This window comes from Gavia stellata, chromosome 17 (assembly GCF_030936135.1).
Source record: "Gavia stellata isolate bGavSte3 chromosome 17, bGavSte3.hap2, whole genome shotgun sequence".
NCBI lineage: Eukaryota > Metazoa > Chordata > Aves > Gaviiformes > Gaviidae > Gavia > Gavia stellata.
In genome coordinates this window covers 12,516,907-12,528,762 of record NC_082610.1, presented here as the reverse complement: position 1 = coordinate 12,528,762, position 11,856 = coordinate 12,516,907, and the positions used below count along the sequence as shown (strand labels likewise).

Sequence of the window (11,856 nt, the reverse complement as noted above, 5' to 3'; positions counted from 1 at the left end):
CTGCAGAACGTTCCAATTTATTTGTTTTGATAGAAGAATCAGTGAGTCTTTTTTGCAGAGCTGCATTTAAGCTAGCTTGTTAATATCACACTTCAAAGTTTAAGAGACATCTGACTCATAATGGCATACTTTTAACCACACCACCTGTACAATGGAATTGTATTTTGATTAAAATTCAGTTTCCAGTCTTTTGTGGTATTAAAGCCAAGAGATTCCTTAAGCTTAAGAGAACTTTGACATTTCTTCCAAAGTAACTTTATTGCACAATTCATACAGAAATTTTAGTATACTGGAATGTCCTTAGCTATTAATACAATCTATAATGTTTAAATTACAATTTCACATTAAGCCTACAAGAAATCTTCACTTAACACAAGAAATTTTAGTTTGTTCTAATGCCCCCCACCAACAGCTATTTGTAGTAATTCACATTTTCAAGGTCTAGCTTCTGGAACCCACTGCCATGTCCCTGCCAGTGTGATTCCTTTTCCTTTTCCAAAATTGTTTGCTAAATATACCATTTCAGACTAGGTAATACCAACCAGTACCAAATTCCTAGTTTTTCAGTGTTAATGTACCTATTATTCCATATAACATACAGTACATATATTTTACAAGGCACACATGACAGTACCTACATCACAGCAGTGTGAATTACAGCAACTTAATTTAAAAAAGCTGTACAGAATCCAAAGTTTACTTTTTCACTATTTAAGTAATTTTTGCATTAGTTTATATTGTAATTGCAAGTGTCATTATGCTGCAATTAACAACCTGTTGTTTGCATCATTACAAAAATTACATTTTAAGAAGTTCATGTAAGTTCTCAGCAGAAAGTCAACTTATAAAATCTCAGTTCAGAAGTATAATTCTTGAAATACTTGAAAAATAAAGTTAGCATGAAGCTTTAATTTAGATGCTCTTTCTGTTCCAGTGATATAAAAAGTTTAAAAAATTCAAAGGTTATTTTAAAGTTCTGAACATGGACTAATGCAAGCTCAAAAAGCAGAAAGCAACCAAACTGGTGTGTGATTAGGAATATTTGCAAATATTTTAGTGGAAAATCCCTTACCATTAACAATTTTCAGCCTAATTAATAACTGCCTTTATGCAACCAAACAGTCCATACATTTTCTGAAGAATATCTCACTGATACCAAAGGATTAACAAAGGGAAAAAATTAGTTTTAAGCTATACACGTTCATAAATGGATTTTTCAATAGTTAAATACAGATTTACACACTAAATCATACTGGCTTTTAGATGACACACACAAGAAGAGTACATTGCTTACCTGTTTTAATGTCTATGATAAATTTGACAACTGTGCCACAAGCCAAGCTCAAATGGGCGCCATATACTATGCACATTCCTTAAGAAATAGAAGTATAATAGAGAAATGCCAAAGATTTCGTCCCCAACGTAATTAAATTATTTTGTAGCCAATTAAGAAAAATAACCCATATGTGCATATCTACGTGTGCACACACCTTTTAATTCAGACCTGTCTGTGATAAAAGCATTAGCCTTATGGCAGCATCAAATTTTAACAAGTATGGTAATTAAAAAAGCAGTCTTACAGTAAGCAAGATTTATGCTGATATTCCCTCAAATGCTACACTTGAGTATTTCTCACTCAATAGCCTCAAGTTAAAAGAGTAGTATTTGTTACTATATATTAAAAAAAAATTAATTCTCTACAATAGCAGTTGATTTCCATAACACTATTTATGCAAAAGAGGCTTAAGATGGGTTTCCTGAACACTAACAATCTATTTCAGACTGTCTAAACTCCGCTCTTTAAAGATTTTACTCTGCTAGACACAGAAATACACTGTTGCACTCCAATTGTGCTATCCCTTTTCCCAAGTTGTCACATGCACATCTCACTGCAAGCAGCATTATTATTAAAATAGAAGTTTCTCTCTGCTACATAAAAGCATATTGCACTTGTAGATACAACGCACACCACCCTTGCTTAGATTATCACTTTATAACTCTTACTATACTTCATAACTCTGACTTCATCACTTCAAAAACTCAAGCAGATAAAACCACAGTATCAGACTAAACTACCTCAACAAGTCCTTCTCTTCAGATATGCCTAACATTTAAAAATAATTTTGGCTGTTCTTGATCAAAAAACAATAAAGAAACGGATTTATTTTTTAGGATTGTGTATGAAACTGTTAATGTTTCCAAGCTAATAAGACTATGCTAAATATCGTATTAAAAAAATATTCTAAGAGATAATCTTGTTAGAAGAATAAAGGGAAGTGCACAAGTACATTTACAGAGCTGCCTACATGCTCCAAAATAGATTCAAAATAATTAATACTAAAACTCATAACAGATCAGATTGAAATTAGTATCTGTAAACACTAGACGCAGCAATAACCAGCTACTGAAGAACAGGCAGTGGGATATTTTCAAGTTTCAGCAGTAAAATTTCAAATTAATAATCACTAATCCTAACTCATCAACTTTATTCACATTTGTCATGAAACTAAATGGGATTGCTTTTAAGGATAAGAGCTGTGAGGTCAAGCCATCTGACATGGCTCATCTTCTGTAGCAGTATTCTGTGATGTTCAAACAGCAGTTAGCAGTTGTAGTTGTGCTGTTACAAATTGCTTCATCTAGTAGTCAAACTGTATCAAAAGTTGTTAAAATAAACTTTGTTAATGAGCAAAGAGTTTACTGAAAGTACAGGTTAGTAATTAAGACTGCACACACATACACTGGCTCATATACCCTGTATTTTAGAAGAGCAGCGTAGATTCACAGCAGCCAAGAAGAGAAGTAAAAGAAAGACTGTGGAAGAACAGCAACGGGAGGTAAAAACAGACGTTCGTGAAAACAAAAGCTTCAAGTGCTTCTGCTATTATCAGCTTGCTGGCCAGTGTCAGGGTCTGTGAGGCTGGCCCACCTCATCTACCATGTTCAGTATGTAAGTAGCGATATCATCTTCCGTAGGTGCATCTGAGACCACCCAAGAATCACTTGCCCCAGTCACTTGCCGACGGCAGACAGGACAGCTTCTATGATGATCACTCCTGTTAGGAAGCCAGAGAAATGAGTATTTTTCACTGATGGTCTCCTCCTGGCCAAAATACACCAAACGAGCCCCCGAACAAAAGAAAAAAACCCAAACCCAGTGGGAACTTCAAGAATGATCAGGTTAACTGGATTAGACCACCTATGTATTTTTTTTGTTTGTTTAAAAATTTTCTTTGTGAGGAAGATCGGCCAAAAATTCTGAATGTAGCTCCATTCTTTGAGTGACAGATTTGGAGTCATGCCTCTCATAATCAAGTTTGCTCAGGTTAAACAGAACGCATCTAGCAACCTGTCCAGAAAGTTTAAATTGAAATCCACAGTCTAAATTAATTCTTCCTATCTTTAAATATTCAGCTGAGGTAGTTCAGAAACCAGTCCCCATAAGCTTCCTATATAAAGAGAAAAAATAACCCTTTTCCTGGGTCATTCAGCCCACTGAAGTTTAGAATTGGCCCCTCAGGGTCCCATCCCCCTCCACCTACTAACTCGTGGGTCCCAAACAATTATGCTTCTGAACTGGGAGCCTCTGTTACATGCCTAGGTTAAGAAGAGATGAACCTTAAAAACTGAATACCAAAAAAAGAATGGTGGAACTGGAACTTAGTTAAGAGTTCAGCTGATTCATTAGCCAAAGTGGAATATAATTAAACTAAGCCCTGTAATGCTGACAGATGTTAAAACATTTTCCCAGAAAAGAGAGATGGCTAGTTACAGTCTCAGATCCAGCGACTTTTACTACGTTTTTAACTTGTGGGAGCATGGTGTTACAAGAGTAACTTCCTTGATAAGCCCTTGAAAAAGCCACAAAACGAATTCTTATGCACAAATTATGTGACTTAAATGTAAAATCATTTGCATTAACTAGTCAAAAAAAGCCTTTAACTGAGAATATCTGTATCCCCTAATGCTAGACTGCCAGAACACCTGCCCAATCCTTGTAGGTCTTCTGCATGGTCAGAGAAGAGCTACGCTTCTCCACAAAGCAATTTTTCTCTCTCAGTTTTCCAACAACTGGTGTATCAGACAGATGCAGAAGCTTAAAAGCGGTTTAGTTTACTGTGAAGCTGAACACATATTGTAAGATACATGTTATACATAAATTTGAAGGTGTTGCTATTGAGAGTAAATCTTTTCCTCGGAAAGTCTGATATATTTAAATTACTAAATTGTATGCTATTTGTTTCAAGTGAAAGCATAATGTTTGGAAGAAAATCCCTCTGATAGTTATTTCCCAAATAAGTGATAAGACAGTCCAACTTGCCTTCGTATTTGCATAGTCTTACAAACAATTGATTTTTTTCCTTAAAAAGAAGCTTTAAATAAGATTTTGTGAAGCATAGCATGTCAGCATCAGCATATACCCTGTCTTCTCTAGTTTTCGAGGAAGAATACAATAATTTAATTTTACAAGAATAAAGAGATAAGAAATTACAAAACAAATGCTGAAAAGCACTTTCACATCTCTTTTTCCAAAATGAAATTCTTCATAAGTTGTTTACAAATTCTGAAATCCTTCTTTCCTTCTGCTGCAGTATAATTTTACTCAAGCTTCTTGCATATCATATGTATATTAGCTTGCAAATATCTTCAGACATTAAATTATGTGGGAACTAAGGAATCTGTCAGACCAAGCTGAAACATGTCAGATAACCAGTACATACTATAAAAAAATGAATATCTTTTAATATGTATTACCATTTATCAATGCATTTCTGGCAGAAACTGTGAGCACATGGCAAGATTAAATCAGCACGCCCATCCATGCAGATGCAACATTCCTCTTCATCTGTCAACTGTTTAACCCTGCAGAAAAGAAGACAGTAGTTTCTCCCAGATAACAAGTAAGTTTTATGTTTATGCCCTAGTAACTACACTAGTTACTACATTTTTCATAATAATCAGTGATAGACAGAAAGGAACACCTGTGCTTATCTGCAAGGAACATGTAATTTTGTGGATGGACTAGTTACATCATCCCAGCCTATGTCAGCAGACATAGTCTCAAGCTGCTAACAAACAGCAGTAGATGAACTAAACTAAGTTAGAATATGCATTTATTTTTTGTGTCATGTGGTGGTTTTGGTGTTGCCAAAGGGTTATGCAAATCCTTTTTCGTATCAACAAGGAAGTGTGAGAAGTAACTGTTACATATGACATGACTGGGCAAAAGAGCAGAAACACTGTTTACACCACAGGCAGGAGAAGAATGTGCCTTCCTTTCACAGAGTGTCAGGCTGAACTATTTCATAATGAACTTTGTCAAATTTCTGTGTACTGGCTTATATCCTAGGTAAAAAAAACCCATGCATGTTGAGAGGATCACTACTAGAGCCTGTGTTCACTAATTTCACATGCCATCAAAATGCCAAGAGCTAAACTGCTCATTAGATTGAAAAGGCTAGTTTTAGCTTGCAATACACTCCTCATGATTGTTCCTTCAAACTAGAACTCTCTCCCAAGTTGACTGTTACCACACCTTTTCCAGTTAAGCTTCTAGGTGTTCTTGTTAGGGGAAAAAAAAAGTTCAAAAATTAGATCAATCCCTGGGACAAACATTTTCATTGTATCTGTCTTCATTTTTTTTTTTCCAAATACCTGTATCTAAAGTTCCTAACAGTAGTATCTCAAATATTTGCATCACCAAAACTTCTCAAGTGTGAAAAGGTGGAGAGGATCCTCAGCTTTCACTGACCTAACGAGACATGTAAAGTTCCCTAATTTTATAGTCATGGCTCACTTCCAAGACAGCCAGGTAAGTGTTCTGAAATTTTTAGGTTTTCCAAAAATCCTGATCTGAGAATCCCTTCTGTGACTTGGGTCACAGAGGTAGCGTTCTACAAAGAATAGCATTTCAGGAGAGACAGTCCACCTTAACGACTATTGACCAGACCACTTTTGCTTAGGTATCTTGGGAGCTTGTCAAATTTTTAACAGTATAGATTAGCCCGCTAATGGACAGCAATTAACAGGCTTTTGTTTTATTCTTCAGTAGGTCCTTGGGGTTTCCTTTTCAATTTGCTTTTTAAGAAATTACTTTAGAATGCTACATTTTTTTGTAGAATTACAGATGGTGATTCACATACAGTGAGGACAACAGTTTCCAAAAACCCTATCTTTTGATTAGCTCACTATGTTCTTTGGACTTGCTCCCTTTCATTTCCCTACCCCGTGCAACTCTCAGTACTAACCTTTGATTACACTTCAATTTTTGAGATTTGCAGGTGTATATACAAGCAATTATACTTAAAACAGGTACGCTATTTATAAAGTTTCTGGAACCTAAGATTTAGCCATAGGACTAAGCCGCTGAAGAAATGGTAAAATACAAAAGTGACAAACGAAGAAAATGCTTGTGTCTTCACTATCAGAAAGCACACACAGATATTTTGGACTGCTCTGAATAGGAAGTGGATGTTCTAGAGAAATGGGTTATTATTGCAGCGGAAGAAGTTAAGATAAGAAGAAGAATGAAATAGATAGTACTTGCTATTTTTGGACAGTGACAGCGAGCTCTTGCAGAGCTGAAAAATGTCTAAAGGTGAGAAGAATTTAGGCAAATGGGAGGATATCACAGAAAAACAGAAGATTTCCTCAGTGTAAAATACTTGAAGGTGCTTCAGCCTAGATTTTTCTTAATGACTTGAAAAACTTGGGTAAGATACAATTGAAAAATACCAGCTCACTAAATTCCAGCATATTACAAGCATATTAGAAAAGTATACTCTTGTTGTTGTTGTTATTTGTCACTAATACTACCTCAAGCAATGAAGTTTACAAACACAAAGGATGCTCATCTCCCCCATCTCAAAGTCTGAAAACTGAAAAAGAAACTCACCTAAGAAACCTTACATCTACTCACTGGCTTCAGCAGTACACGAAGTTGTTTTGCATAAGCATCTGGGGGTTTTTTGTTTGGTTGGTTTGTTTGAAGTAAAAGGCCATTTCCAGATACACGTGTGTTCTCGTGTAACCATGTATCTTTGAGAAAGAGCAGGAAAATACACTTTCCCAAACATGCTCACACTTTGCTAACTAATTCTAGCATTTTAATAATTCAGAAAAGCCAATAATTTCAGATTATTTGTTCCCAAACAAGAGAAACAGGGAATTAAATGAAAAGAACACGTTCTGCAATCCACTGACTTACAGACACCAGTGGGCTCTATCTATAGAATGACAACATAGCCTACCCCTTTCTCATTCTAACAGCTGGAGGGTGCCATTCTAAAGAGAGTTAACTAGCACAGCAACTTGTTTTCTTAAAATACTTCACTGGTTGATATAGAGAACTATACCATTTACTACTTTTTCTTGTCAAACCTATCTCTACCTCACTTAAAACTGAGTTAGAACTCGGAACCAATTCAGAAAGTTAAAAATGATCTCCAGAGGTCCCTTCCAACCCCTATTATTCTGTGATTCTGTGAATTACTGGTAGCAACGTTTCCACACAGGGAAAGGGTGACAAGCTTCTTGCTGTTACATTCAGTTGAACTGAAGTTATTGCAGGTGTTGACCTCAGTTTTTTACTCTTCCTCTAGTTAACAAAGCAGGATGTCAACATGTGTGAGACAGTTCACATTTTTCCAGTCTTACAAGTTAAATTATTACTATAATTGATGAGTTTCTAGTGGCAACAGATGGGAACTTTCACATGCCAAAATGTAAAAGAGGAAGAGAAAGTTTAAGTGGAACAATAACAAAATCTGTTTAAACAAACACTGTCAAAACCCCTAGATTTGTAGCTGCAGCTGATTCTATTTCTTCCTGTTTCCTTATTCAGGGAGATTCAACACATACCATGTTTATATTAGAACTGATCATTAAAACAATTGTTCTGAAAGCTGAGGTACGGTAGCACCAACAGAATTTCACCCTACAGCTCTCTTGGTACAAGAGAAGGTGTGCTATTCATGTTTGTGATGATACAAAGTCTGCATCTGCCAAGAGCATGCAGTTTTAATCATTAGGTGTTTGTAGTTCAGGTTTTACACACAACTTCAAAAATATTTGTTGTAACTGTAGGAAGCTAGAGTATATTAAAATACCTTCCCATCCACAAGCTGGCCTGACAAGATGACACAGACATCAAACTCCCAGCAGCTTCTTCAGAAGTATCACTCTGTGCAAGAACTCCTGCTGCTTGACTGGTGATGTCTTTATAAAGTTGAATGAACTGATACAAGTTCAAGATTCTGGAAGCTTCCACGATGCCACTTGTTTTATTTATCTTAAGAGATAAGAATTGTTTACAATTACCTATCAGATTTTTACCTGACATTGCTCAAAATTCTTTTAATGCACTGCAATTCTCATGGCAGTAGCCACCTTCCCAAGTGTCCATCACTATGTTAGCAAATTGCAGTCTGCTTCAGTAAGAGTTAACACCTGCAAACACAGCTGTTTCATCATGAGGAATACCACAGTTAGGACTACATTTTTAGGACAAGACAATTACCATCACTACTCAGATGGATTAAGCTGTGAATAGGGACCTAGCGCCTAAGAAACTGGGCTAAACTTAGAACAAAGAACAGAATGATCAGTCATTTCATATTTAAACTTAAAATAGCCTACAATGACGGCTGCCTTAACAAAAAACAAGAGCAAATAGAAAATTACAAACTGTTAGTTTCAAAGTTTAAGAGTTGGCTTGGTTGAAACTGAATGTTAAGATTGCTCAGGGGATTCAGGATCATTTAATGATGTTACTTGATAGGATAGAGAGGGGAAAAATCTCCTCATTAGAAAGAGCAAACTTGGTTTAAAGACCATGACAAAACTTACTAAGTTAAACATTTAACTTTTAGATTGTTTTTTTAAGGAATGAGAATATATAGTGTTACATGAGCTCAACTAATAATGCTTGCAATTGCTGACTAACTTCTACTGCTCTCAAACTGTATAGTTCCCAGTTTGTTGTACTATTTGATGACCATGACTTGACCTCACAAATCACCTGAATTTGTAACTAATGGACTGTAAGCACTCCACTGGAATATTTCATTCCTTTAAACTTAGTTATGAAAATGTTTTTGTTAACCTGCTTTTTGCCCAAACTTAGAATTTAGACTTAATTTATCTCAAATAGTATCCTTGAATACATCACCTGCATCAAAATATAGACTCAAAATATACGTAGCGAGTGTTGGATTTTACCAGTAAAAGTGACAGTCCTCAAATATCTGTACGCAAAACCCCCACCAAATTAAAATTTTCAGCAATCTTACTTTAGTACATATTATCCGAACGACCACCTTCCAGAAAGCGGAAGAATCAGAATCAGGCTGCACTTCAAATAACAGATGTTTGTCTTGTCCAGAAGCCAATTTCGCAGTACTGAAATAAAGAAACATCAGTTTTATATCATGTGCTAGACATGCAAAGATCAGCAACCTCAGCCACTGTGGTATTATTTATTGTTCACCTAGGTGTTCTTTATCCTTAAAGAGATTTTATCAATACTGCCCAGAGACATGAAATTAAAGAGTAATGACCTCCTTAGCATGTCATTAAATATAAAATACGCAGTCTGTTTCACTTTAAATTGCACAGTAAATTTCAGAAAATGATGTGCAAGTCTTTTGATCCAGCATCAGCAAGCAAGTGTCCTTTATAGACATTTTAATTTATATATACTTTCACTGTTTATTACAGTAATCATACAATCTTGTGGTCCAATCTAAAAAGTTTATTTCCTTACCATATACGTAAAAAAAGCATGCAAGTACCGACACATGCAGATGAGGTGTACTTTTGTTAGTATATATTAATAACAAGGCTATCAGGTTACCCCGAGATTTTTGGGTTTTTGTATTTTTTTTCTAATGGAGCACAGACACAAAGGTCTATTCCATAAGAATCAGAACAAGCTATGTTACATTGAGGCTGACGTAAACGCTGTAAAGAAACAAAAAAACTTGAATAACAATATTTTGGAGTTAATTTTACTGAGATATGCTTAGAATCTTAGGCAAAACATGAAGTAATGTTCTTCAAAATCTATTTATGTGTCTACCCAGGAGACAGCTATCTGTTCTTGAAGGTCATTCATAAAAGTATGACACTGTACAAGACAATTTCTAAACTGGATACAAATTCCTATTATAGTTAAACATCAAACACTACCAAAAACCACACACTACAAAGCCCCTTTTCAGCGCATACATTTCCACTTCATATCATTTTATACCATAAATATTGGGTAAAAATGACAACTCTGCTTTTTTTTTTTAATTTCTTTTTACCATCAATGCACCAGCCAAACAAAAGGCAGGCTATGAAAAACCTTACTTATGCAGTCTTTTGTTTGGAATTATCTTGGCCACTGGTTTCAGATAGTAAGGCATGTCTCATCTTTAATGAGGAACAGCATTGCACATCCACAGAGGTGGGAGAGATGGTCACAAACAGTTCTGTCTCAGGTACTACCTTCCTAGTGTAGTTGTACTGTCTTCAGAGGGCTCGTATTGCTACTTCCTACCAAAAGTGATGGGCAGAGAGGAAGCAGCATTGCATCTTTAGGTGGTTGGTGGAGGGTGGAAGAGTGAGGGAGACAGGTAACACTAACAAAAAGATACTGCTAAACATCTACCTCTTGTGAACTTCTAAGAGAAAAGCAACACTTGCTGGAAGAAGAGTATTGGAGAAAAGTGAATTTAAGGAGGAGAAATGGCTTTGGTTTTGAAGCGTAATTACAACCATTATAGAAACTTTAAGAACTGAAGGAAACATTTCAAAACCAGATGGCCATTTCTGGCTTAGCCAGCACATGAGAACATATTGCATACAAGGTCTCTGTAAAACATGAAAAAAAGGAGGAAACAAAGTAAGGCTTACACATCGTTAAGTTCAGCTACTCTTCCCAGAAACTCTTCATACGTTAGGAAACCACTTTCTTGAACCAAAGAGGCATGCTTTGCTACTTTTTCTGGCAACTTGTTAATTACAGTTTGTGTGTGGTTTGAAATGTGTTGACCCATGGTGAAGTTCTTCACCTCAGTTCCGTAGAAAGAAGTTCTCATTCACTTGTAGAGTCTCTGCTAAAAATATTTTAGAGTTACATTTGCGTGTTTTATGAATGGCTCCTCCCTCATTTTCTTTTAGTGTAAGAGTTCAGCTACCCACTAACCAGGCTAATTATTCTACAGTAACACAACCTGAACAGTCAAATCAGAAACAAAGCAAAACACTTAGACTGGAATGTGGCATTAACAACTTATGAAAAAGTGTCCTATTTTGCTTACAGCAATACTTACATTAAATAAAGATAATTTTTCATGCAGATTTTTCAGCAACTCCAACAAACACATATAAATACATTCAGTGGACTGGAAAAGAAAATCTTAAAATGAGAATGGTAATCTATGACAATATTTGTTTTTCCTAAATATTTGTGCATGTGAAAGTCAGAATGTCTACAAATAAGCATATCAATGCATGCCTACACACAGACATTACATTAGGAATTAGCTTTCTTACATCAGACTGACACTGGAAGATCAAAAGAACTCTCACAGCATTCTTTAACTGGTAAGCCAAGGAATCCACATCAGTATAAACCAATTCAGAAGTCTCCCTATCTGCACAGAACACTCAACTTTAGGATGTATTACAGAACTGACTTGCTCAAACTTCTCCAGCTTATTTTACCTTTCCTTTACACTTGTATCTTTTTCCCCAAAAGTCTGCAAAGGATCTACCCTATGCCTTCTGTTTCTGAGTCGTTATCCATTTCCTTCCCTTGATCCCTCTCATTTGACATTCCCCCCAAATTTCTCTTTGTCCTGAAATAGC

General features: G+C 35.8%; 1 protein-coding gene across 1 annotated transcript; it reads right to left on the bottom strand.

The window, feature by feature from the left end:
- Positions 1–237: 237 nt before the first annotated feature.
- RNF141 (ring finger protein 141) lies at positions 238–11,371 on the bottom strand. Its single transcript, XM_009806872.2, has 6 exons — positions 11,319–11,371; positions 10,900–11,102; positions 9,291–9,399; positions 8,109–8,290; positions 4,756–4,863; positions 238–3,056 (listed from the first exon to the last, which is right to left on the bottom strand). The coding sequence occupies exons 2-6, from the start codon at positions 11,082–11,084 to the stop codon at positions 2,906–2,908; spliced, it is 735 nt and encodes a 244-aa protein (XP_009805174.1). The 5' UTR covers positions 11,085–11,102; positions 11,319–11,371; the 3' UTR covers positions 238–2,905.
- Between the last annotated feature and the right edge of the window lie 485 nt (positions 11,372–11,856).

Bases quoted from the DNA above. Each gene is read 5' to 3' on its own strand.
- RNF141 (XM_009806872.2), bottom strand. From the start codon at position 11,084: ATGAGAACTTCTTTCTACGGAACTGAGGTGAAGAACTTCACCATGGGT. The intron at 9,400-10,899 runs GTAAGCCTTACT...TCTTTATTTCAG, and splicing joins GTAGCTGAACTTAACGATGT to TACTGCGAAATTGGCTTCTG. The intron at 8,291-9,290 runs GTAAGATTGCTG...TTATCTCTTAAG, and splicing joins TTCGGATAATATGTACTAAA to ATAAATAAAACAAGTGGCAT.